This window comes from Chelonia mydas, chromosome 5 (genome assembly GCF_015237465.2).
Source record: "Chelonia mydas isolate rCheMyd1 chromosome 5, rCheMyd1.pri.v2, whole genome shotgun sequence".
In the NCBI taxonomy this organism is placed as follows: Eukaryota; Metazoa; Chordata; order Testudines; family Cheloniidae; genus Chelonia; species Chelonia mydas.
This window is the reverse complement of record NC_051245.2, coordinates 21,240,745-21,268,070: the sequence shown is the minus strand read 5'-3', so window position 1 is coordinate 21,268,070 and position 27,326 is coordinate 21,240,745. Positions and strand designations below refer to the sequence as shown.

Sequence of the window (27,326 nt, the reverse complement as noted above, 5' to 3'; positions counted from 1 at the left end):
CAGGGATGATACATAAGGGAGAAAACTGTAAAGACACAAATAGGAGTTAGGTGCCCTGTTTTATCTGAGCACCTATTCAATCTGTAAATTTGTAAAAGTGGCAAAGGGATTAGAGAGGAAAGAAAAATTTATCAGACTACTAATCTTCTGCTCAAATACATTACAGACAATTCAGTACCACATTCAAACCTATCAGGAAAAAAAATAAGAATATTCTTGCTTAAAAAAATAAGTCAGGGATAATGTCTGGTATGTTGCTCTGGAAGTTACTTCCTGTGAAGTGAATTTAGCATCCCATATTTTTCCATAACAATTTCATCCAGAGATAAACCCAAGCGAAAACCTCCAAGATCTGAACAGTCCTCTGAATTCTGTTCCTTGGGTACATTTCTACTCGGTATATTATAGCCAGTGAAAAAAGCAACAGTAAGGACTAGACACTACACCCACATATATTTTCAATTGAATTATTTATGCATATCAAGTGAGAAAGAATTAATAATGAAATCAACATCTTGAAAGGGTGATCTTTTGGAAGAGAGTTTACTGTACCATGAGCTTTGGCCCACTGTAAGTTCCGCGCCAGGGACTCTGCAGATGATCCTGTTTGCTGAATGGGATCAGTTAATGCTCTCTTCTCAGATAAACTGCTGCGAATCTCCAAAGCCTGCTTGCCTTTGGTAAGGTGACACTTACCCATATCTAAAGATAAGATGCAAATAGTTTTGCAGGAATCAAAGCTGCTGAAATTATAATTAAAGCAGCTACATCATTGGCATTATGGTTATGGCTGTGACCGCATTCCAATGATGAACTCACTTTCAGGGAGGTTTAGTGATTGGTTATTCAAATTCACTCAAAGCTGAAATGCAGCACGCAAGATGTCTCAGGAGAACAATTTTTTCTGTGTCTATTTTCTACATGCCTCCACATTTAAAAAAAAATCTTCAGTATGGCCCTGATGCAGCAAGGTACTGAAGAACACAACTAACATTAAGCTTATTCAGTCACATTCTTCAGTGCTTTGCTGAATGGAGGCCTATACATTTAAATGAAACAACTCTAAGCTCACTTTTTTTTCTCCAGATGGTTTTTGCTGTACACAAGATTAAGACCAATAGCTAAAGAGTGATTTGAATTAAAATCAAGGTTTATAAATCATGAATTCATATATCTGGACTATTCAAGTTTGGGATTAAACATTATATATACACATTACTGAACAGTGGTCAGTGTATTCTCCTTTGGAATGTAACATTTGCCATACCTGATCAGAGGCTTGCTACATAAAAGGGGTCACCAGTATAATAGTTTGAGAACCATTGATCTAGTCCAATATGCTGTTTCCGACAATAATTAATAGCTCTATCACGTTACCTGATCCCATCCTTCACAGGGTCGTGACCCATACATAACCTGGACTTTAATATCCTCAAGGAGAAAAGATGTGCCTCATTCTCTTCTCACTTACATGGGTGTGAACCCATTAACTTCAGTATAGTTATTTTAAAATTCCAACCAGCATGAGAGATGAAACAGACCCTGTATCTTCATTCTGTGCACTGTGTCCACATTTGTAGCTAGGTAAGTGTTAAAATAGTAAGCTGTAGTAATAAAATTTCTGATGTCAGGGAAAGACACTTTATGATAGCGCCTAGTCAGTTGTGAAATGCTGTACATTAAGAAAAGACTCCTACATATTCCCTCACACAAACTCACACACAGCTGAAATCCTGAAGTTTGTGATCATTTTAAGATTTAATAGCTAAAACTCTTATTTGTCTTGAATAGTAGTCAAGATTTTCTTATAATAGTCCTGTACATGTACAAAGCTTGTCATGAAACTTAATAAAAATATTAAAACAATGACCTATCAGTCCATATTTTCATATCTAGTTAAACAGAAGATAAGCCAGGTGGGGGGAAAATGCAAGAGAGGCAAGGAAGTAGTAACTGAAAAGTAACTATCATCCATGGATCCACACTCTAGTCAAATGGGTAAGTCATACCTCAATTGGTGGTGGCAAAATTGTTAATCATGCAGTACATGTGCACTGTATGTGTTTATGCTGCAGCTAGTCACACAATCATCATAATTTCCTTTTTCCCCCATAGCGCTGGCACGTTAAAACTGAATTGTTTTAACTTTTGTAACACATTTTCTACAGTCTGTTTTGTCAACAGCAAACCAATTTGGTTGCATATTTGATATCTGGTTTGGACTTTTCTGATTTATGAATCCTTGTCAGATATGCACACCGAGCCAAATTCTGTCTTCACTTACAACCCTGTACCCTGACTGAGTGGAATACACAGGTGTAATTGACAGCAGAATGTGGCCCATTATACAGATTTTAAGTCTCCAGATGTTGGGAGACCTGGACAATATTTTTAATGGAAAGCCAGTGAATTTATGTACAAAAAAAAAAAAAAAAAGACATCAGTGCATATAATCCATCATGTAAATGCTCTTGTCTACCCTTCTATGCTTTGAGAGAATGCTCACTCTCAACTAAGACATTTTCTTCAGCACTCTTCACCCAGGAAATACTCCCATCAACAACACAGGGCGTTCTGCCTGAGTGACAAATGATGAATAGGGTCCTCCATTGTAGTCTAATCAGTAAATAATGGCTATGCCAACAGATGTGGTATTAATACTGTATATGACCCACAGAATTCAAGCCTAATTAGTTTGTCCCCAGACAAGTCAATTGGGCTAGCAGTCACATCCAGAGATCACATGACAAAGGAGAGTGATTTTCGTGACCATATAATCATCTGTAAACTCTCATGAGAGTTGCATACTCACAAAAATTTCAAATAAGCAGTATGAATGCCATATTATAGTGGCTCATCAATAGCAGGGCTATTATGGTAAGGGGTGCTTCTGAAATGCTTCCAAGATAAACGTATATATATATATATGCCAGTTCTGTCTCATTTGAAATAGTAAGTGAAAATGAAAGCACTTTTTCTTGCATATTAAACCCTAGCTATGTTCAGAAATATTAGATATTAAACATGCTTTTTCCTTCATGCACTTGAAGATTTTCCTATATGGAAAGCCTTAAACATGCTTCAATACCAAGCTTTTGAAGCAACAAATGAAATACAAATTCCATCATACAACAAAGTACATTTGAATGTATAGCACCCTGCATCCTACAGGAGCTAATATCAGCTTACAGAAAGGGGTCTTTATTAAGATGTTTCAGTTTTTACACAAGAGGTAGCTGCATTTTGATGGTGGGTTTACACAGTGCAGTAATAAGAATTTAGAGAAGGAAGTGAAGAACACTATGTGTAAAAGAGGAGTTTTAGATAAGAAAAAAAGGATTTTTTTTTTTGTAAACTGGGAGCTAAGGGAAGTTAAAATGTAGGTTGCTTTCACCTTCTGCAACTTCATCAAGTAGCACAGTAATCTTCTTGTCCTCTAACATGCGTTCCTTCAAGAACTTCATGAAAATCCCATTGGCTAACCCAGAGTGCTGAATTTCAAAAGCTTCTGCTCCTTGGCATCTTTAAAGTATAATAAATATAAGAGCAAAAAAGAGAGAGACAATGATAATTAGTAATATTTTACAAGACGTATGAATGTGAGAGGAATGCTGCATGAAATAAGGAACTGCTGTATGAAGACTAAGTTGTAGTTAGAACCTAGTCAATCTGGTCTTCACAGAAATGCAATATACCTTTACAAACAATTCATTTGTGAAGCGTTCATATTTACTACCAAATCACAGAAATGAGGCAAGATCAACCTAAAATATTATTGCTCCTTGAACAAATTATCTTGGAGGACAGTCCCAAAGCAGTGCCCGAAAAATGTGCCAGTACAAATTCCATTAATGCCGCCCAGTTTGGTAAAAGTCTTGACCACTTACCAGCTGAATGCTTTTGCATTTGCATATTAAATCTACAATAGTAGGGTGCTATCCTGAAACTGCTAATCTAAACTTTATACAACCACTTCAAAATACTGCAATTACAGAATTAACTTTGTTCTTTGCAAGCCACAGGAAGAAGAGCTTGCGACCAGTCTAAGTGCTGTAGCTCAGATAAAGAAACCCATTTATTTTATTGTAAAACATATATGTAAATTTAAATTTGTTCTGACACTCAGTAAAAGTTAAACTGCACAGTTTGTACTTCTTTGTCCCCTCAGACACTGGAGTTGTAGTCTTTGTGTTAAGATGGCAGTGATATGGGTAAAGCCACCAATTCCTTTGGGTTTCTGTTGCTCCACTACCTTGAAATAAGAAAAGGAGTACTTGTGGCACCTTAGAGACTAACAAATTTATTAGAGCATAAGCTTTATGAAGTGAGCTGTAGCTTACGAAAGCTTATGCTCTAATAAATTTGTTAGTCTCTAAGGTGCCACAAGTACTCCCTTTTCTTTTTATGGATACAGACTAACATGGCTGCTACTCTGAAACCTACCTTGAAATGTACATCTTCATAAAGTAAGTTTATACAACACAAAAAAGTACGCAATCTGTTCCTCACATGGATTCAGAAATGTAATATCTCGGGCCCTACCAACTCACAGCCAAGAAAAAGGCATCACAGACTGTGAAATCTGGCCTCGCCCACACCCTCGTGAAATCTCGTCTTTTGTGTGCTTTTACCCTATACTACACAGATTTCACAGGAGACACCAAGGTTATTTTAGGGGGCGGTAGCAGGATTGCCACCCTTACTTCTGCGCTGCCTTCAGATCCAGGCAGCTGGAGAGGGGTGGCTGTTAAACAGGCAAGCCAGCTCTGAAGGCAGTGCTCCACCAGCAGCAGTGCAGAAGTAAGGGTAGCAGTACTGCAACACCTCCCGTACAATGACCTTGTGACCCCCACAACTTCTTTATGGGTCATGACCCCTAAAATTACAACACAGTGAAATTTCAGATTTAATTACCGGAAATAATGAAATTTACAATTTTAAAAATCTTATGACTGTGAAATTGACCAAAATGGACCATGAATTTGGTAGAGCCCTAGTAATATCTCTAACTGAAACAAGCTTTTGAGCTCTACAGAGCTCAGCAGAAGTTGGTCCAATAAAAGATATTATCTCGCCCACCGTGTCTCTGGTATGTCCTGGTACCAAAATGGCTACAGTAAGAAATGACACATATGTCATAGTTCAGGGCAACTACATCTATATTCCCCCTCTATAGTCCAGCAAGGGCCCTAACTCTCAGCTTCAGGCTCCCTTGGCTGTCTCCTCTCTTGGGTGGAGACATGCATCTCACTTCCTCCTGACCAGGCTATTTCCAGATTGCATAGCTCTCGGATTATACTGTGAATTCCCCAGAAAAGTCAGACTGCCTAAGCATATCTGCTTTGTCTTTCTCCTCAGAGACGGTAAACAGTGCAATTGCCACAGTTACGAGTTACCACACAGCACTTCCTATGCAAGCCTATTTTATTCTTAAGTATAATCATTAGAGAAAACATTCAATACAAGAAAAGAACCCACATGCATGCTAATAAACTTACTGGATATCACCCAACTGTCTCCAATATGGGCTCTGAAAGGTGAGTCTTTGAAGCCCCCCATACCTTGCCAAAGGGTCTCTTTTGTGGTTACAGGTTTCAGAGTAGCAGCCGTGTTAGTCTGTATTCGCAAAAAGAAAAGGAGTACTTGTGGCACCTTAGAGACTAACCAATTTATTTGAGCATAAGCTTTCGTGAGCTACAGCTCACTTCATCGGATGCATAAAGTGGAAAGTACAGTGAGGAGATTTTATATATACACACAGACCATGAAAAAATATACATTGTAAGGAGAGTGATCACTTAAGATGAGCTATTACCAGCAGGATAGTGGGGTGGGGGGAGAGAAAACCTTTTGAAGTGATAATTAAGGTGGGCCATTTCCAGCACATTTCCAGGAGTTAACAAGAACGTCTGAGGAACAGTGGGGGCGGGGGGAATAAACAAGGGGAAATTGTTTCACTTAGTATAATGACTCTTCCACTCCCAGTCTCTATTCAAGCCTAAGTTAATTGTACCCAGTTTGCAAATTAATTCCAATTCAGCAGTCTCTCGTTGGAGTCTGTTTTCGAAGTTTTTTTGTTGAAGGATACTCACTTTGAGATCAGAAATCGAGTGACCAGAGAGATTGAAGTATTCTCCGACTGGTTTATGAATGTTATAATTCTTGACATCCGATTTGTGTCCATTTATTCTTTTACGTAGAGACTGTCCAGTTTGACCAATGTACATGGCAGAGGGGCATTGCTGGCACATGATGGCATATATCACATTGGTAGATGTGCAGGTGAACGAGCTTCTGATAGTGTGGCTGATGTGATTAGGCCCTATGATGATGTCCCCTGAATAGATATGTGGGCACAGTTGGCAACGGGCTTTGTTGCAAGGATAGGTTCCTGGGTTAGTGGTTCTGTTGTGTGGTTGCTGGTGAGTATTTGCTTCAGGTTGGGGGGCTGTCTGTAGGCAAGTACTGGCCAGTCTCCCAAGATTTGTGAGAGTGATGGGTCGTCCTTCAGGATAGGTTGTAGATCCTTGATAATGCGTTGGAGAGGTTTTAGTTGGGGGCTGAAGGTGATGGCTAGTGGCGTTCTGTTATTATCTTTGTTGGGCCTGTCCTGTAGTAGGTGACTTCTGGATACTCTTCTGGCTCTGTCAATTTGTTTCTTCACTTCAGCAGGTGGGTATTGTAGTTGTAAGAATGCTTGATAGAGATCTTGTAGGTGTTTGTCTCTGTCTGAGGGGTTGGAGCAAATGTGGTTGTATCGTAGAGCTTGGCTGTAGACAATGGATCGTGTGGTGTGATCTGGATGAAAGCTGGAGGCATGTAGGTAGGAATAGCAGTCAGTAGGTTTCCGGTATAGGGTGGCGTTTATGTGACCATCGCTTATTAGCACTGTAGTGTCCAGGAAATGGATCTCTTGTGTGGACTGGTCCAGGCTGAGGTTGATGGTGGGATGGAAATTGTTGAAATCATGGTGGATTTCCTCAAGGACTTCTTTTCCATGGGTCTAGATGATGAAGATGTCATCAATATAGCGCAAGTAGAGTAGGGGCATTAGGGGACGAGAGCTGAGGAAGCATTGTTCTAAGTCAGCCATAAAAATGTTGGCATACTGTGGGGCCATGCGGGTACCCATAGCAGTGCCGCTGATTTGAAGGTATACATTGTCCCCAAATGTGAAATAGCTATGGGTGAGGACAAAGTCACAAAGTTCAGCCACCAGGTTTGCCGTGACATTATCGGGGATAGTGTTCCTGATCGCTTGTAGTCCATCTTTGTGTGGAATGTTGGTGTAGAGGGCTTCTACATCCATAGTGGCCAGGATGGTGTTTTCAGGAAGATCATCGATGGACTGTAGTTTCCTCAGGAAGACAGTGGTGTCTCGAAGATAGCTAGGAGTGCTGGTAGCGTAGGGCCTGAGGAGGGAGTCTACATAGCCAGACAATCCTGCTGTCAGGGTGCCCACTCTCCTGCTGGTAATAGCTCATCTTAAGTGATCACTCTCCTTACAATGTATATTTTTTCATGGTCTGTGTGTATATATAAAATCTCCTCACTGTACTTTCCACTTTATGCATCCAATGAAGTGAGCTGTAGCTCACGAAAGCTTATGCTCAAATAAATTGGTTAGTCTCTAAGGTGCCACAAGTACTCCTTTTCTTTTTGTGGTTACAAGTTCATAACAGCCTTAGCTCAAAACTAGCACCCTCATTAAAAGTTTATTCCATCCCTCATATAGTTGAGGGGGTCTTTGAGCTGGAGTTTCCAGGAACAGGCAAACAGTAGACAGTGGGTTTTTTCCCCTAGGGCGTGGTTCCAAAAGGTCACCCTGTACTTCCTAAAAAACCCACTTCTCATGTGTTGTCCCAAACAGTTCTTTGAAGTTCCTAGCATTTACATGGGTCATGTCCCTAGAAAAATTATATAAAATCCTACAACTCAAACAACTGCATTTTTAATACGACTCCACAGGCATTAAACCTAATTAAATAAAATTCATATTCAGGATACTGTAGGAAACTGCTATCTGTCACAAAAACATATTTCAATCATTATGGGCATATGGAGTAAAATTTTCTATTTCTCCATAGTTTTTAATACCAAACTAATGTTTATTCGAAATGAGCTGGAGCATCCCTGAAGCTGACTATTAAAATAATTGCAGGTGAGTCATTCAGCAGGTTAGGGAGATAAGCTGTAGCATCTACTGCTTTTGAGGGCAGTAGCTCACATTTGAATGGGGAACAGCAAATAAACCTATTAAAATGTACATCTGATATGTCTACACTCAGGCTATGTCTACACTTAAAATGCTATAGCTGCACCTGAGCTGCTATAGCACTTCAGTGTAGATACACACTATAGCAACAGGAGGGGTTCTCCCATTTCTGTAGTTAATCCACCTCCCCAATAGACAATAGCTAGGTTGACAGAAGAATTTGTCCTTTGACCTATCAACATCCAACCGTGGGTTAGGTTGGCTTAACAACAGTCACTCGGGGTGTGTGGATTTTTCACACCCCTGAGCGATGCACTTGGGTCAATCTAACTTTTTAGTGTAGACCTGACCATAGCCAGTACATCTCTAAAATATCAAGACAGAATTAAGGGCAATTTTAATCATTCATGTAAATAGCCCAGGGATAGCGTAGGAACATACATTAGAGATGAGTTACTGGTGCTCTTACACTACTGAATGGACTATTTTTTTAAAAGTCAACTAAATGACCACAGTGGTCCCTTCTGGCCTTGAAATCTGATGGGGTTGGAGGAAGTTTCCTTACGTTGCATATCCAAAAACGATATTAGCTGTAACCTTCAGGGCATCCAAGATCAGAATGGTATCATCATACTCATTTCTATAATAAACGAAAACAAAAGTTTAGAATGTGAATCTGACAACCCAATCATGCAAGTGTTACAGTGTATGTCATAGAAAACAGATAATTTTTCTTTCTTTCTTAAATCAAGAATGAATCCACTGATGGTAAACAGAATTAGCTGCATCAACATTTTCATGAAAACAATAGACAGACAGCCAAATATTATGCATTGACTAGATGAGGGCACCTCATATTAACTGCTGTTGAATTTGGCCACGGTCCTAGCCAGAAGTCTTTGAAACCACTGAAATCTGCCAGTCATTTTAGGCTAATGGAAACTTGATGGGTTTTCCTTTCAAAATGCAACATGAGCAAGGCTGAAATGTGAAAATCTGCCATATTTCTTACAGACATTTTTGTTTCGGCCAGTAGAATGTGACGTTTAATTGGGTTATTAATGTTGCATTAGCAATGAAGTTCACAGGCTCTGGAAACACTGTAGTGGTCATGAGGAATAATCTCTCTGGTAATAAGTCACCAGGACTAGATGATATTGTTCACTCAAGAGTTCTGAAGGCACTCAAATGTGAAATTGCAGATCTACTAACCATGGTATGTAACCAGATGACTAGAGGACAGCTAAGGTAACACCTATTTTTGAAAAAGACTGGAGGTGAACCTGGCAGTTACAGGCCAGTAAACCTAACTTTAGTACCCGACAAATTGGTTGAAACTATAGTAAAGAACAGAATCATCAAACACACAGATAAATCCAATATGTTGGGGAAGAATCAACACAGCCTTTGTAAAGAGAAATCATGCCTTACCAATCTATTAGAATTCTTTGAGGGTGTCATCAAAAGTGTGGATGAGGGTGATCCAGTGGCTGTGGTGTAGGACTTTTTCTGAAAGCCTTTGACAAGGTTCCTCATCAAAGGCTCTTAAGCAAACTGTGCAGTCACGGGATAAAAGGTAACTTGTTTCCTATCTTTTAACCCACGGTGGAAATAAAGAGTCACTTTTCACCATGGAGAAAGGTAAACAGCCAGGTCCCCCCAGGATACATACTGGGACTATTGCTGTTCACCATATTCATAAATGAATGCGGGAAACGGGGCTAAATAGTGAGGTGGAAAAGTTTGCAGATGATACAAAATTACTCAAGACAGTTAAGTCCAAAGCAAACTTTGCCACCTCACTGTTTCACAAAACTGGGTGACTGGGCAGCAAAGAGGCAGATGAAATTCAATGCTGATAAATAGTAATGCATATTGGAAAACATAATCCCAACTATACATATGAAATGATGCGATTTAAATGAACTGTTACCACTCAAAAAAGATCTCCAAGTCATCATGGATAGGTCTCTGAAAACGTCAGCTCAATGTGCATTGTCAATCCAAAAAAAAAAAAAAAAAGCTAACAGAATGTTAGGAACAATTAGGAAAGGGATCGATGAGACAGAAAATATCTTGCCACTGTGTAAATACATGGTACACCCACACCTTGAATACCGTGTGCGCTTCTGGTCACCCCATCTCAACAAAGACATAGTAGAATTGAAAGAGGTACAGAGTAAGACAACAAAAATTATCGGGGTATGAAACAGCTTCCATATGAGGAGATATTAAAAAGAATTGGACTGTTCAGAGTAGAAAAGAGATGACTAAGGGATGGAATATGTTAGAGGTCTATAAAATCATGAATGGTACGGAGAAAGTGAATAAGGAAGTGTTATTTACCCCTTCATGTAACACAAGAACCAGCGGTTACTCAATGACACTAATAGGCAACAGGTTTAAATCCAACATAATGAAGTACTCCTTCATGCAATGCAGAGGCAGCTATCCTAGTCATTGCCAGGGGATGTTGTGAAGGACAAAACTATAACTGGGTTGAAAAAAATATTAGATAAGTTCATGGAGGATAGGTTCTAGCTATTCTAGCTACTAGCCAAGATGGTCATGGATACAACCCCGTGCTCTGGGTGTCCCTAAACCTTTGACTGCCAGAAGCTGGGACTGGACGACAGGCAATGCGTCACTGAAAATTTGCCCTATTCTGTTCATTCTTTCTGAAGCATCTGGCACTGGCCACCGTTGGAAGACAGGATACTGGGCTATATGGACCACTGGCCTAACCTTGTACAGCCATTCTTATGTCCTTAATAAGAGTTCTCTGGGGGCTGACTGAAGAGAGGACTTCAAATGGAAGCTGAATTAGGTACAGGGTTTATTATTATTTTAAATGTGGAGAAAGTCAACTAAGTTTCTTTAAAGTAAAATAAATCTGCTAAACCTTTCAATTTTTTAAACTTGTATATATAAACTGTTTTTCAGGAGGCAGGAGAAAGAATCATCCAGAATCACTGGTATACAAGAAGTCAACAAAAATCTATTTGTCTTCAAAAATGTCACAGATGAAGGACTTTGCAACAGTTCCATATCATCAAAGGTTTCTACATATTAATTGAAGTGGCTCTTAACACAAAATCTTCCAGCCACAGCAGTCTTATGACGCAGTAGACAGCAGCAATCTCTGCTGACTTAAAACTCTTATCAGTTTTATCTAGCTAGTTTGATGCTTTAGTACATTTCTCTTTAACCTGTTGAGCGGATAGGTTGTATTTGTATGCAAAAATACATAATAAGCTGAATTACCATCTTCACGTTTTCACATTTTTGGAGCAGTGTCTAAGATCTCTCAGAACCCATTGGAGCTAGAAATTCTCTCCAACCTCCATCCACCTAAGTACTTACAAAAACATTTATAGCATGAAGTTCCACATGTGGTTCTAGCTTCCTCCCTATTCCCTGGAAGCAGCTGATTATTTGGTTTGTTGTTTTTTTGATTAGCTGGTTTTTGTTTGTTTTTTAAAGTATGCTCCCCCTTCTCCAGTTGTAATTTGCTGTTGCTGTGTGAAAGCTAAAGAAAATAAGAGAGTTTCACACTTTGTGTCGGACAGTAATGAGATATGTGGTCACCCTAGCCTTCTTCACCCTCCCATGAAAAGGAAACCGATTAATCCACAGTTACAATTTACAGTAAGCATTTCAAGACTAGAAATCCTACCTTTTTCTACACATATCCAGTAAAAACACATTGAGCCCAGTCTCTTTTTCCTGCATCAGTTTGAGTATATTCTGCACGCACAAACAGTTTGCAGACCGATAGGGATTTGGGGCATCAATCGGAACCATGAAACTGTTCCCATAGTTTTCATAGCCATGGCCAGCATAATATAATAAACCTGAAAGGAAAAAGCAGAAATGATTATATGGTATACGCACACATTGGAAAGCCACCACTGACTGCACTGGGGCCAGCATTTTACCCATTACATCTACGTTGTTTGGGAGAAATTAAACTTTTTTGCTAATCCAGGTAGAGTTTTCAATTAATATCATCAATGATTGGGCAGAAAGTCAAAATAAAAATAGGCAATTATTGACCCTACTATGTGCAAACATAACATGAAGAGTTTGGGTAAGTAAAATTGCTTTAACACAAGACAGTAGGTACTTATGAAATAACATCGCTTTAGATTAACAATGTACTACGGAAATATGGTCTAGATGAAATTATTATAAGGTGGATGTACGTTTGGTTTAAAAACAATACTCTAAGAGTACAGTAGAACCTCAGAGGTACAAACACCTAGGGAATGAAGGTTGTTCTTAACTCTGAAATGTTTGTAACTCTGAACAAAACGTTATGGTTGTTCTTTCAAAAGTTTACAACAGAACATTGGCTTAATACAGCTTTGAAACTTCACTGCGGAAGAAAAATGCTGCTTTTAATCATCTTAATTTAAATGAAACAAGAACAGACCTTATCAAGTCTTTTTTTTTAAACTTTCCCATTTTTTAATAGTTTATGTTTAACACAGCATTGTACCATACAGTATTTGCTGTTGGTTTTTTTTTTTTTTTTTTTAATAAAGTCTCTGCTGCCTGATCATGTACTTCCAGTTCCAAATGAGGCTTGTGGTTGATTGGTCAGTTTGTAACTGAGGTTCTACTATGGTTCTCAATGATTCACTGTCCACCTGGGAGGGTATATCTAGTGAGGTACCAAAGGGGGTCAGTCCTGTGTCAGATACTATTCAATATTTTCATTAATGATTTGGGCAACGGAGTGGAGAATATATTTAGAAAATATGCAGACACCAAACTGGGAGGGGTCATAAGCATTTTGGAGGACAGGATTAGAATTCAAAATGACCTTGACAAATTAGAGAACTGCTCTGAAATCAACAAAATGAAATTCAATAAAGACAAGTGTAAATTACTACAAGTAGAAAGGAAAAAAAATCAAATACACAACTACAAAATGGGGAATAACTGGCTAGTTCACAGTACTGGTGAAAAAGATCTAGGGGTTGTCATGGTTCACAAATTGAATATGCATGAACAATATATTATTCAGCTGTGAAAAAGCTCCATTATCATTCTGGTGTGAATATTAACAGATGTGTTGTATATAAGATCTGGGAGGTAAGTGTCCCGCTCCACTCGGCACTGGTGCCTCAGCTGGAGTACAGCATCCAATTGTGTGTGCCACACTTTAGGAAAGATGTGGACAAACTGAATTGAGTCTAGAGGACAGCAACAGAAATGGTAAAAGGTTTAGAAAACCTGATCTATGAGAAAAGACTAAAAACAGAGCATGTTAAGTCTTGAGAAAAGACAACTAAGTGGGGACCTGATAGCCTTCAAATATGTCAAGGGCTTGTTTAAAGAGGACTGTGATCTATCATTCTCCATGTCCTTGAAAGATTGGAGAAGCACTTGGCTTAATATGCAGCACGAGAAATTTAGGTTATATATCAGGAAAAGCTTTCTAACTATAAGGTCTGGAATAGGCTTCCAAAAGAGGCTGCGGAAGGACCTTTATTCAAGGATTTTGAAAACAGGTTGGACAAATACCTTTCAGGGATGATCTAGGTTTACTTGGTCCTGCCTCAGCGCAGAGGGCTGGACCTGATGACCTCTAAAGGTCCCTTCCAGCCCTATATTTCTATGATTCTGTCGTATAAACAAGATGCCCTTGAAGTCTGAATATAAATATTTGTAAAAATCCATTTAGCAACTAGAATTATGGCCTGTTATGGGAGTATAGCACATAATCTATACCAGGGGTTCTCAAACTTCATTGCACCACAACCCCCTGCTGACAACAAAAATTACCTCAAGGGACCAAAGCCTGAACCCACTGGAGCTGGCGGCGGCGGGATGTGTGTGTGTGTGCGTGCATGCAGGCCCTTTAACCTGAGCCCCGCCACCCAGGGCTGGAGCCCTCAGCCTTCAGCTTAGGCCCCAGGTGGTGGGGCTCAGGCTTCAGCCCCAGACCCCAGCAAGTCTAACAGCAGCCCTGGCGACCCCATTAAAACAGGGTCGTGACCCACTTTGGGGTCCCGAACCACAGTTTGAGAACCACTGATCTATACAAAAGGGTTAAATTGTGCATAGATGAGTTAGCAGCTGTACTAACTTGTATAATCAGCTCCTGCACATGCACACCTGCATATCTGTGAGTAAGTTCAGATTTCATATTAGACTGAAAAGAATAATACTGAATTACATAGCTAAAAGTTACAAACATATTTAACTTTAAAGGGATACTGTCAACTTAAAAAGACACACTTGTCTGAAAACTCCCCCACTACTATCATGAGTAACCAAAATTACTATAACTACACGATTAGAGAAAATATATTTCTATTTTTCCAGCTTGCTTACTCTTTATATTTGGCATTACTTTGTGTATCGTCAGTTTCATTGTTTCCCCCATATAGCCAGCTTCTCCATTTGTATTTGTGAGGCTTTTTTACAGCAATAGGAGAGAGAAATGTTTTGAAATTTAGAAAAATGCAATTGTTACATCATAAAAACTGGGAGGACACAGGACTAGGTATCTGTTATTAAACTACTTTAACTCTTTTTAAAATAGATCTGGTCTCTAAGTCTGTTTACAGGTTCAGAATTCATGACTGTGATGTGTGTGTGTGTCTGCTGGATAATTAAAAAAAATGTTTTTTCAAGTTAAATTCTTACTAGACTGATTAGGATAACACTTTAAAATAATTTTTGAATCAAATCTGTAATAAATATTCACTTATAGTACTTTAAGTCTTCAAAACATTCTATAAACATTTTACAGAGAAAATTTTACTACAGTTAAGTATTTTCTTACTGCAAAAGGTTAACGTTAGTCTAAACCTTAGATTTAGCCTATTATGAATAGAAATACTTGATATCTTGCCTTGATAAGAAAACCAGTTAAATCAAATAAAACTATTTAATCTCAGTAACAAAAACAAAAATTATGACAGTGAATATGATTTCTGCCTCTTGTAAATTTTTATGGTATATTAGTTGTTCTTTATATAACTCTTGGTCACAGGCTTATATATTTTCCCACTGCCTCTTCCTGGTATTTCCTTAACTTATCTATTGCAGGATCTGGTTTTAAAAAGGAACTTTAGTCAGCAGTACACTCTAGTTGCCAAGCCAGATCCTGGAGTTGGTGAAAGTTATTATAAGTCAATTGAGGTCAGTGGAGTTATGACAATATATGCCAGCTATGGATCTTCCTCATAGGCTGTATGACTGGGGCTCTATACAAATAAAATAAATGAATGGAATTATGAACCACCCATCATCATAAAATTTCACGTTCTGAGTGTTCAAAATAGAGTAGGTGCATTTAAAACACTGAAATCACCTATATCAAAGTCAGCTTTTATATTTAGAAAGCTAGATTTACATTTTAGTTATTGCAATAAAAGAAAAGCAACTTCAACTCAATTACAGTCGTTTGTGTTTCAGAAATACCATGAGACTGACATGGCACTTCTAAGCTAAACCAACAATTTCAATTATTTATAAGCTTCCAAGTCACACAGAGACCTTTAAAGTTGCTACATGCAATGAGCACAGCTCACAACCCAATGGAAAACTGTAAACCTAGATTCAGAGTAAGGATAAGTGCACAGAAAGCAAATACAAGGCAAGTGAGAGCCTAAAAATTGTTTAAACGCCACTTGAATTTTGATGCCATTCAAACCTGGCAGAAGCTCAGAGACTTATAATAGCATCACTTGATTAAAAAGGTACAATTCTGAAGGGTTTACAGTTGACATAACATCTAGTTAAAACAATCTGCAGTATAAACTAAACTAACAGTAAGACAATTATAAGATTCCTGTGGTTATAGCTGACTGGTGAGTTTTGAGAAGTTAGAAAACAACTTGAGTGCCAAGCATCTGCTTAATAGGCACTTTGCGCATGATCCTAAAGGACTTCATTCAAAGCTTACTGTATTCAAAGGGATCCTTTAAAATGCTTTGGATCTAACCCTAAATTAGTAAAACTTTTTATTTATACAGATCTAAATATGCAATAATGTACCTAGATAACCACTCACCACAGACCAGGAAATAACAACCACTGAAGATTAGTTAAAACAGCACATGTGTCTAATGAACAGAGTCAAACCCTTTAAAAAGAATGCTGCCCCAGATTTTTCTGCCCTATTGTGTCAGCCTAGTACCACTGTTATAGTGGCATCATCCAAACCATTCCACAGCTTACACAACCCATGCCTGTAAGCAGGAGAAAACAGCTTTAGTAATGACCTTTGGTAGTCACCCAACAACACTAAGAGCATATCATATGTAACTAGGGAAACAACACAGCATTTCATTCCTCAACTCTAAATAGCCTCCAGGGGTCAACACGTATTTTACTTCAATATTGAAAATAGTACTAATGTCATACAGACATGCTCCTGAGCCTATCAACTTCCTAATCAGATACAAATTCAGGATGCCTTCAAATTTTACTTACCCCCATTCATTAGCCTATTGACTTCACTGGGACTGAAGCACATGCTAAGATGCTTTCCTGAATAGGGACGTTTTCCTGAATCATGGCCTTACATTGTTTAACCACCTGAACTGATGATTATACTCCCTTGTCTAGCCAATGTTACCAGCGGTTTATAAGCACCCTTTCACACTAAACCCATTCCTACCCTAGACCAAATGGAAAGCTGAAAAAATTTCCTTGTAGAACAACTCATGGAAGTAGCTATTGCACAATATAAAACACAATCCTTGTCACCTACTCATCTAGGTTCAATTCAACATAAAAAATTCTTTAATAGATCTTTCTGGACACCAGCTAGATTACAAGCATCAATCCCTACAGATGTGAGCACTTGCCTACTTCACATTCTCTGAACTGAAAATGTACCACCTCCCCCACCACACCCACAAGAAATTCAGAGCCTGATATGGAAGGTGGGAATAGAAGATACAGGAGGTCTCAGCCTTCATTAGCTTGAAGAGTAATGGACCACATCAGTCTTAGAGAGTATAAGACCACATCTGGCATTCAACCTTTGATCTTCCACTTGAACTAACAGAGCAGTACTATGAAATGATCTCTGCTGCAACACACTAACTTATGTATTTAAAAGATTTTTTTAAACTATGCAAATTAACATACTAGAGTGAATAATTCAGTTGTGGCTGTGCATGCGTACATATCGAAACCACATGAGAGCAACTGTTGCATAGGTGTATTTTTAAATAAAATTAATTCTCTTTGTGTTTGTTTTAAATATACAGATGCATTTTACTCAGGTAAGAGTGGCATATGAATAAACTTATGTCTAAATTAATGCCTTCCTTGTTTTAGCTAGTTATATCATTCTGCAAACGCTCTCCCTGTATATGGCTGGTACCCTATGGCTAAACTATCTAGTTTAGTAACTGATCACCAATCATAGGCATTATCTACAAACTGGCTTCTAAGGCAGAACTTAAATCATTTGATTGTGTTCGTTTGCTCAATAGACTTTGCCAGTTTATTTTGGATGGTCCTATTTTAACAAATCACTATCATGTATACACTAGTTGAAATGTTGGAAATTGAATGCTTGACATTGCTTTTACAATGAAGGTGAACACCTGGATACTTGTTGCAGCATCTGTGTGTCCAGTTATATTTCTACTTTCAGGATCACAGGGTCAATGTAAAAAGATTAGGGGACAAATTCTGCTCTTATTTGCATCAGAGTACATAAAGAGTATCTTCACTGATGTCAATGAAATGAGTGAGTGAGATCAGAATGAGTCCCCAGATTTATGAAGTTTCTTCACTTTGAGAGCTGGTATCCAATACCAGTCATGGTAGAAAGGTTTAAATAACTGAAGAGTTACCAATTTAATTTGTACTACTTAGCCATAGCCTGGATGCCGTATGGTATTAAAATATGTTTACCCAAACTTTCAGCACGTAAATAATCCCAGTGAAGTCAGTGCTTACAACAGCCACTGATAAGACAGTATTAACATCTTGGTCCTTGGTAGTTCTGGACCAAATTTAGGTCCTATTCTGTTTAAAGGCAGTCAGCCATTTATTAATATTGTACAAATCATCATTAGCACAGGCTTGTATTCTAACCCTGACACAGAACCAGACAGAGCTTTTTATGTAGATTAATCCTGCCAAGAACTGGATCGATCAGTACCAAAGGAAGGGTGACAGGATCAAGCAGCATCTGCACTAAAATATGATGTCTACTCACGCCAGGCCTTGTTGTGATTATTGGACAAAATCACCCTAAAATCAATTGTAAAAAGTAAGCAAAAGTTCACGATGTTACAATAACCATGAAAATAGGTCAAGTTGTTTATGACACTGAATGTTATAAACTGGTGCAAGAGAACTAGACAGAGAAACTGGATCAGTCTAAACCAAAAAGGCCACATTGACATAATCCAAGGACTGTTGAAATTATGCTTGTTTAAAAATAGATGATATGGAGCCAGAATGTAATGAAACAAAATTGGAGTGTTGGATATTAGGCCTAATTGGTGGACAAAATGATGAGGATAAAATGTGCCTCCCACTTTTGCTACTTTTGTTTCTAATACTTTTTTGGAGGGTGGAGGGTGATTGGGAAGGAATCTTCTTCCACCTGCTCATCCCCCAATCTGCCAGAACAGCATCTCATCTTGATTCATCTAAAGGACTTTCTTCCTGAGAGGAAAGCCGGCTGGCCTTGGACTTGTTTGTTTACACCTGTGAGGACTGGATGTCATTATTTTATCATGTCACACAATCCTCACAAATGAAAACAAGTTCCTTAAACAAGAGCAAGGCCAGCCAGCCATTCTCTCAGGAAGAATGTTCTTTATATGAGTTGAGATGAGCTGCAGGGATGAGCTGGGGGAAGAAGATTCCTCTCTCCCCCAAGGCTTTTTTTAAAAAACAGAGTAAAGATGGGTGGCATATTTTATCCTCATTAGGTTGTCCACTTTTTGTCATAATTCCTCCTTCCCTCCCCTTCAGAACATAGAAATAGCCACTCTGGATCAGACCATAGGTCCATCTAGTTCAATATACTTTCTCTGACACTGGCCAGCACCAGATACCAGGAAGGTGTAAGAACCCTGCCATAGGCAGATGTGGGATAATCTGTCCCCCAAATAGGTCTCATCCTTGTTTCTAATGTTAGATTGGCTTAAACTCTGAAGGAGAAGATTTAATATCCCTTTCAAAACTTGTCACTAATGATGACAGCTCTGAATATTATTGATAATAAATATCCAAACCTTCCTCTTGTTGCAGAGTGCCACAGGTATTTCAAGAACTGACAGTGGTTCCATTCTCATTGTGCCTTTATTAAGCATGCTAGGTTTCAAAAAACAAAAATGTTACAACAACCCTGGACAAATAAATAAGATGGAGAAAAAAAGTCAGTCTGCTGTATGTTAATAGCTAGAAACATGACAGCTAAGCTATGGGAGTTTATGGAGCCTTTTTTCCCCAGGGTAAGTATACAGAAACAGTAAATTAGGGTACTTGTCAGGGAAGCCTGGCTCTAATCTCCTTATTATGAGCTATAAACCACCATCTATATGATTGCAGATGTTACCAAAGTTGCCAGGCAGCAAAGTGGGACCTGTGAGCCAATATGAGCCTCACACTCCATAAAACATACTTACAATACATCACATCCATCTCATTTATATTTCAGTAATCTGGAAACATGGCTTATTGCAGAGGTTCCCAAACTTTTTGCCATCATGACTCCATTTTGATGAAATACTTCCTTCCAGGACCCAAGACAGCATGGAGGATGCCATTTTGAAGAGCAAAATGGTGTTCTCCACACATGGCATGTGAGAGGTCATGCCTCATGGGGGACACCATTTGAAGAGCAAAATGGTGTCCTATGCACACTGTGACCTCTGACGCATGATGCATGTGAGGTCATGCTATGTAGAGCAAGAGTGCTTCCACCGCACACTTGGGATTGCCACAACCCCATCTGCTGATGGTGCTACTCCATTTGGGTAGTGACCCAGTTTGGGAACTGCTGACTTATTGCCTCAGATACTTCGACTTGTTGGAAGGATTTGCTGTAAAAGCACTCAGAAGCTAGGAAATGCCTATGCAACTTTAATCCAGCCTCCTGTATGTATGCATATAGTAGCCTTTAATTACATGATCACATACTATGTTTTTCATAGGGTTATGAAATAAAGTGGGCAGGAACACCTTTTATCAGAGAATTTCTGCCCCAGATAGGTTTATTTTAAAATGGTAACTGGATTTCTTTCCTGTCATTGGGCAAGTAACTGGGTTAAGAATATCTGACGAGCAGCCAACAAAAGTATTTAAGATGCAGTGGTCACAAACAGTTATTGTACTAACATCAGGATCACAGAAATCAACATTTTAAGTTATCTCCAGAGTTTTTACTAAGAAAATAGCCAGATTACTTTCAATCTTTAAAATGTATGCTGTTACATCTCTCATCTCATTTATATATGATGAGCACAATAATTCTGCATTGCATCTAATAACAAATATATTGAGGAACTAAAGTACCAAGACCACCATCACCAATTTGTTTATCAGTTCTACTTTTAGGGAACAGTGTTTGAAATGCCACATTCCTGGCAGCAAGTAGTAATTACACAGTGTCATGGTAAATATCATGAATATCTGAAACAAGGTCTAAATGGGGGTAGCAGCTGTGCCTCTTATGTTTGGAGCTGTGCCCACTAAAACGCAATAAATCACTAGCAATTTATACCCTGACAGCATATTTTATATTGCTTCTGAGACACTCATAGTTACTATCCAGAATGATCATTTAAATGATAAAGTAGTTTTATAAAGGTTTAATGATAAACTTCACTGGGAGATGCCATGCTTGGCTTTCACAGATATCAGCTAGATGGAAAAAAGAAGGTTAAACTGTATAAATGTACTTTGCAAATGCTCTGACATGGAGCCAGTATGAACTATGTCAAAGCCTCTGGTCACTTAATTTTTTTAATTCATGTTAACAGCTAACTTAAACAGAGAGCCTTAAACAGAATAGGAGTCCATAGCTCACCCAAACACACAAGAAACAACGTAAGTATTTTACATGAGAGGCAAATGGAAGTCATACCATCAGAAAGCTGAGTGAACTTTACAGCTATAATAAAGGTCCATATGATTGTGAGTCTTTGCTCTGATATATAAATGGTGAAAGATATTTTGAATGTCAGGTCAGCCAGCCCTATCAAGCATCAGGTATCACATGAGTGTGAAAGCCACGCAAAGAAATAACTTCATGTGGGCCTGGCACCCGTTTCAGTAAAATACCAGATTAAGCAGTTTCTTGGCTGAATTTAGGTGGGGGGGGGAATTCTAGAGCCATTTGTAAAGGACACCTAAGTTTAGCATTCTAGCCTCTGTCCTAAATCCTTATTTTAAAAGTAATTTACACAAAAACAGCTTTAAAAAAAATCAAATCTAGCTAGTCAACAGCAGACCTCTCATCACACGCTGCATCAGATAATTCAGGGTGGCCTGCTCCCTAATAAAGAAGTAAAGTTTTGGCTGAATTGATCTATTCCACTTTCAAGGTAACAGAGACAGTAACTCAGCTTCCCCCTTCAAGATGAGACTTAGGAAAGACAGATCAATTTTCCATGCCACATGCTCGTGAGAAAATTGTTGATACATTTCACCAGTATAGCTCAATCTTCATCTCTTGTGCATTATCACAGTACTGGGCAATGACTCGCTTGTAAGGCAAGTTTTTAATGACAAAAAACTCCACCAGAAACTAGCATACAGTTAATTTGTGACTTAAATCACAAACCTGTCCAGGGGGAAAGGGGAAATTTAAGCTCAATGTGACACCAGATGTGCAATATTCATCCTGTAAACTACTTTGCACATCCATAATTTGTCAATATCCAGGGGATATCATTCTAAATTTAAACTTCTTAAAGTTAGCCCTATGTTGCAAAGTACACTTTCATCTCAATCCTGAAATAGCTTATAGTTGCCATTTTCTAACCTATTTCTCCCTGTCATTGTCCACATATTGCGCTCCCTACACAATACATGAAGATATATGAAGGGGCAAATCCTGCAGTATTTATTCACCAGAGGTGCTCACTAACAGTTCTGTTTGAGTTCTGCCTGAATTGGGACTGTGATGAGTTCGGTCACAGAGACTCTCTTGGGACTGTCACTGGATGTGCTGAAATTACCTCTGAGCCCGTTTTCCCTGCCAACTTGGGACTCCAGAACTCTGCCTTGTCAAGCCAGACACGCTAGGCTGCTGCATCACAGACCCAGGTCTGGTCCACACCCCCAAAGCTGCACACTTTAACTGAAAACTGCTCAACAGGTTACTTGCCTCCTGCACCCAGATGCCCAGTTCCCAATGGGATCTAAACCCCAAATAAATCCGTTTTACGCTGTATAAAGCTTATACAGTGTAAACTCAAATTGTCCGCCCTCTATAACACGGATAGAGAGATATGCACAGCTGTTTGCTCCCCCTGGTATTAATCACTTACTCTGGGTTCATTAATAAACAGAAGTGATTTTATTAAGTATAAAAAGTAGGATTTAAGTGGTTACAAGTAATAATAGACAGAACAAAGAAAGTCACCAAGCAAAATAAAGCAAACACACGCAAGTCTAAGCCTAATACATTAAGAAACTGATTACACTTAAAATCTCACCCCCAGAGATTTCCAATAAGCTTCTTTCACAGACTAGACTCCTTCCTAGTCTGGGCCCAATCCTTTCCCCGATACAGTTTTTGTTAGTTCCAGTAGACATCTTAGGTGGAAAGCAGGGGTGTTCTCATGACTGGCAGCCCCCTTTGTTCTGTTTCCCCCCGCCCATTTTATAGCTTTGGCACAAGGCGAGGTTCTTTTGTCTCTCTGGGTCCCCACCCCTCCTTCTAAATGGAAAAGTACCAGATTTAAGATGGATTTCATTACCAGGTGACATGGTCACATGTCACTGTAAGACAGAGGTGAAAGTAAGTTGAGTGATTTACTAGTACGCCGGGGCCAGCTCTGGCCCCCGGAAGGGGCGGGGCCTAGGGTGGAAGGGGTAGGGCTGAGGGGTCAGAGCCAGCCCCAGCCCACCCTGTAAAGTAAGTGCCCCCCCTGCTTCTCCTTTTCCTCCTCCTCCTCCCCCCCCCACCAGGGTAGCAGCAGCAGCCTGGGGCTCCAGGGGCTATTTAAAGGGCCTGGGGCTCCCCTGCTTCTAGTGCCCCGGTCCTTTAATTAGCCGCCGGAGCCCTAGGGAAGTGGCGGGGCTCCAGCGGCTACTTAAAGGACTGGGGCAGCAGAGGCAGCTGGAGCCCCGGCCTCTTAAATAGCACCTGGAGCCCCCGCTACTCCAGGGCTCTGGGGGCTATTTGAAGGGCCTGCGGCTCCCCTGCTTCTACCACCCTGGTCCTCTAAATAGCCCCTGCAGCAGTGGTGGTGGGGCTCTGGTGGCTATTTAAAGGGCCGGGGCAGTAGAAGCAGAGGAGCCCTGGGCCCTTTAAATAGCCGCTGGAGCCCCGCAGCCACTACCCCAGGGCTCCAGCAGCGGGGCTCTGGAAGCAATTTAAAGGGCCTGAGGCTCCAGCCACTGCTGGGAGCCCCAGGCCCTTTAAATTGCCCCTTGGGCAAGCCTCGTTCTTCATTACCCATGGGCTGGCCCACACATACACAGGAAGGCTTGCAGCTAAATAAACCATCCACAACCAATTGTCCTAGTCAATGGGAGCCATCAAGATTCTAAACCACCATTAATGGCCCACACTTTGCATAATTACAATAGGACCTCAGAGTTATACTTTATATTTCTAGCTTCAGATACAAGAATGATTCATACACACAAATAGGAGGAATATATTCAGTAGGTTATAATCTTTGTTATGATATCTTATAAGAGACCTTTTGCATAAAGACAGGTTTCAGAGTAACAGCCGTGTTAGTCTGTATTCGTAAAAAGAAAAGGAGTACTTGTGGCACCTTAGAGACTAACCAGTTTATTTGAGCATGAGCTTTCGTGAGCTACAGCTCACTTCATCGGATGCATAGCATATCGTGGAAACTGCAGAAGACATTATATACACACAGAGACCATGAAACAAAACTTCCTCCCACCCCACTCTCCTGCTGGTAACAGCTTATCTAAAGTGATCATCAAGTAGGGCCATTTCCAGCACAAATCCAGGTTTTCTCGGGGGTGGGGGGGAAGGGTGAGAAAACCTGGATTTGTGCTGGAAATGGCCCTACTTGATGATCACTTTAGATAAGCTGTTACCAGCAGGAGAGTGGGGTGGGAGGAAGTTTTGTTTCATGGTCTCTGTGTGTATATAATGTCTTCTGCAGTTTCCACGATATGCTATGCATCCGATGAAGTGAGCTGTAGCTCACGAAAGCTCATGCTCAAATAAACTGGTTAGTCTCTAAGGTGCCACAAGTACTCCTTTTCTTTTGCATAAAGATATTCCAGTTATATCATATTCACACTCTTAAGCATGTTTCCATAAAACATATGGAGTGCAACGTCACAGGGACCTTAGGATTTAACACTATTTGATGAACCCTTGGCCACTTGAAGTTGCAGACAAGCAACTGCATCAGTAGTTCATGGCATATCTTTCACTAGAGTTCCCAGCTTCCTTCTCTACAATCTAACGGTGACTTATAAAGACAAATTTAGTTCGAGTCCTTTTTGTTTCTTCATTATGTATAAAGAAGGCCTAATATTGTGGTGTTAGCTTTTTTTAAAAGCTTTCTCAGCTTGTTTTTCAACATTAGAAATTCAGGTTTGTCTACCCTTCCCCTCATAGAGAACTACTGCAGAACTAGCAGCACAACATCACAAGTACCAAGGAAGTGAAAACCACCACAACTTGGGAGGGAGAGGAAATTTTTATTAGCATCTATTTAATCTAAAAGCTTGACAAAAAGTTGGGAGGAAACATCTGTGTTAAAGGTTGAATATCCTGCTCCATTTATAAAAACATGGATAACATTTATTTTCTCCCAGTCTTAGGTCTTGTTTATTTATATTGCAAGGTCTTCAGGACAGGGATTGTTTCTTAGTCTACGTACATACAGCGCCGGGCTTAATAGGGTTTCAAGTTGGATTTAGGCTTCTAGACATTACTGTAACACAAATAAACTATTATTACTACCCATGTAATTTAAGGCTGAGAAAGTTCCCCCCTCCAGTTTCCTGGTTTTCCAGTGAGACCTTCAGCAAAAAAAGGAAAGACAGGACCTGACAGTCCCAAGGTAAACAAGCAAGCAGAAAAGGAATTTATTTATATGTCTTGAAGAAGCAAAACAACTTTTTCCTCATTTGTACATCATCTTTAAGTTGTAGGAGTACAAAGTTAACAAAATATAGTGAGTGTAAAGTTGCAAATGCATGTAGCACAATGACTCAAAGGGCTCATTCATGATTTTGTAACCAGTTAGTGGCAGATAACTAGCTGGTTACAAGTAATATTGTTTCCTCACAGCTTCTTTTCCGCCACTGCAAGTAGGTTTGTGCATTTACATCTGCTACACTGCCTTACTGTATTGGTGCATTCTGGGAAACACTACAGAGCGCTGACTCTTGCTTAAGTGTTTTTTTCCCTAGATCACAATTATTCATGTCCCACTACCAAAACAAGCGACACAAATGCAGCAATCTTCAGCAAATAATACACCTTTTTAATATGAAAGTACATAGCAGTATTTAGCAGAATACTATATACATTTAGGTGTGGTTAAAAGAGGCTCAAAGATTTTATCTGTTCACTAATAAAAGCAACAATACTTTTTACTCAAAGCCACAGGATGTGTTGGTGGGTGTTTAACTCACTTCCTCCTTCCCCCCATATACATGCTACTTACAGTGAAGTCTGCTTTACTGTCAAATAGGACTTAGTGATCTGGCAGAGGTGAAAGTTAATGTCTGAGTGTTCTTGACTCAAAAAATGTTTTACTAAATTAGTTGGACAGATCATGACTTTCTTACCATACACTCCTTTGTCCAAAAGAAGTAAAAATTCATCCACTGCATTCCGCATCTCAGATTCAGTAAGATCCAGCAGAGAAACAACTTTGAAATCCAGCTGTCTCAGCAAGTTGGTCAATTCATAGACATCCACCATTGGAGCTTTCAGCTGAGGATGATTCCAATAGCTCATGTTTCCTATTAACAGAGCTACCTTGTCAATTGCTGTAAAGAAATGAACACATTTTTATACATTTTTGAGTCAAATATAAGGTGTTTTCTTTTTAAAAAAAGATGAGCTATTCTCAAATCTAAGTGCATGTGCAATATTTAGTATATTAAAAAATATATATCAAAAATTGGCTCTGTGCCAACAAATGATTCCCCTTGGTGCCTGGTTTAAAATTTCATTCATTTCCAATCACTTGCTCTGAAAAAGCATGGGAAAACAAATAGGTCTTGCAATGTGTCCTGAGGGTGAACAAAGCTAGGTTCTGATGCATCCAAAGCTTCTTAACTGGCTGTTCTGTCAATACGTCAGTCACTACTGTACCTATGATTCTCTGCCTTCCTCCCCCAATGAGTTAGCATCTCCCTTGAAGAGCAACAAAGTAGTTCACCCTCCATAACAGTACTGAAATGTATACGAATCAGTACTATAGTGCCTGTGCCAGTATGCAAATACTATACCCAAGTTTCTGATGCAACCATATATTCATAGGCAGGTAACTTTCCAAAACATTCCCACCATAAATCTTCCATGATAGATCTCTCCCAAAATGTGAAATTTGGAGGTCTGAGCAAGAATTGCTACAGCATTTTTAGAGCATTGGAGAGACTAAGTGAGAAGAGAACCCCTTCCTCCCCATTAATAACTTGCTATATTGTTTAGACCAGAACGACATTAAAAATAGCTGAGGTTTGAGAGTTTTGTGTAAAAGTGGACAGTACTTATTGAAGACTGATGCCTTTATCTGATTTAATATCAAAACTAATGTATTTTCAAAGTTTAAGCATTTTTGTGCTGACCATGAACAGCAGATTCTCTCATTAAAACCCAGATCCTGCACTGAGAAGTGCATGACAGATTCCCAAGCTGCACAAGCATGCACACTGAATCACTGGCCTTTAAGTTAGGAAATTAGACTCTGATCCCGCAAGTGACTTTTCA

The 27,326-nt window shown here is 39.4% G+C and overlaps 1 protein-coding gene across 3 annotated transcripts in view; it reads right to left on the bottom strand.

Moving 5' to 3' along the window:
- MALT1 (MALT1 paracaspase) overlaps positions 1–27,326 on the bottom strand; it is a 143,676-nt gene that overhangs the window by 7,882 nt on the left and 108,468 nt on the right. For all 3 annotated transcript variants that reach the window (XM_043546332.1, XM_037902593.2, XM_037902594.2), the window contains 5 exons: positions 26,177–26,380; positions 11,892–12,069; positions 8,781–8,855; positions 3,395–3,522; positions 553–702 (listed from right to left, as the gene is read on the bottom strand). In XM_043546332.1, the coding sequence (XP_043402267.1) occupies positions 553–702; positions 3,395–3,522; positions 8,781–8,855; positions 11,892–12,069; positions 26,177–26,380 (735 nt within the window). The remainder of the gene's footprint in view (positions 1–552; positions 703–3,394; positions 3,523–8,780; positions 8,856–11,891; positions 12,070–26,176; positions 26,381–27,326) is intronic.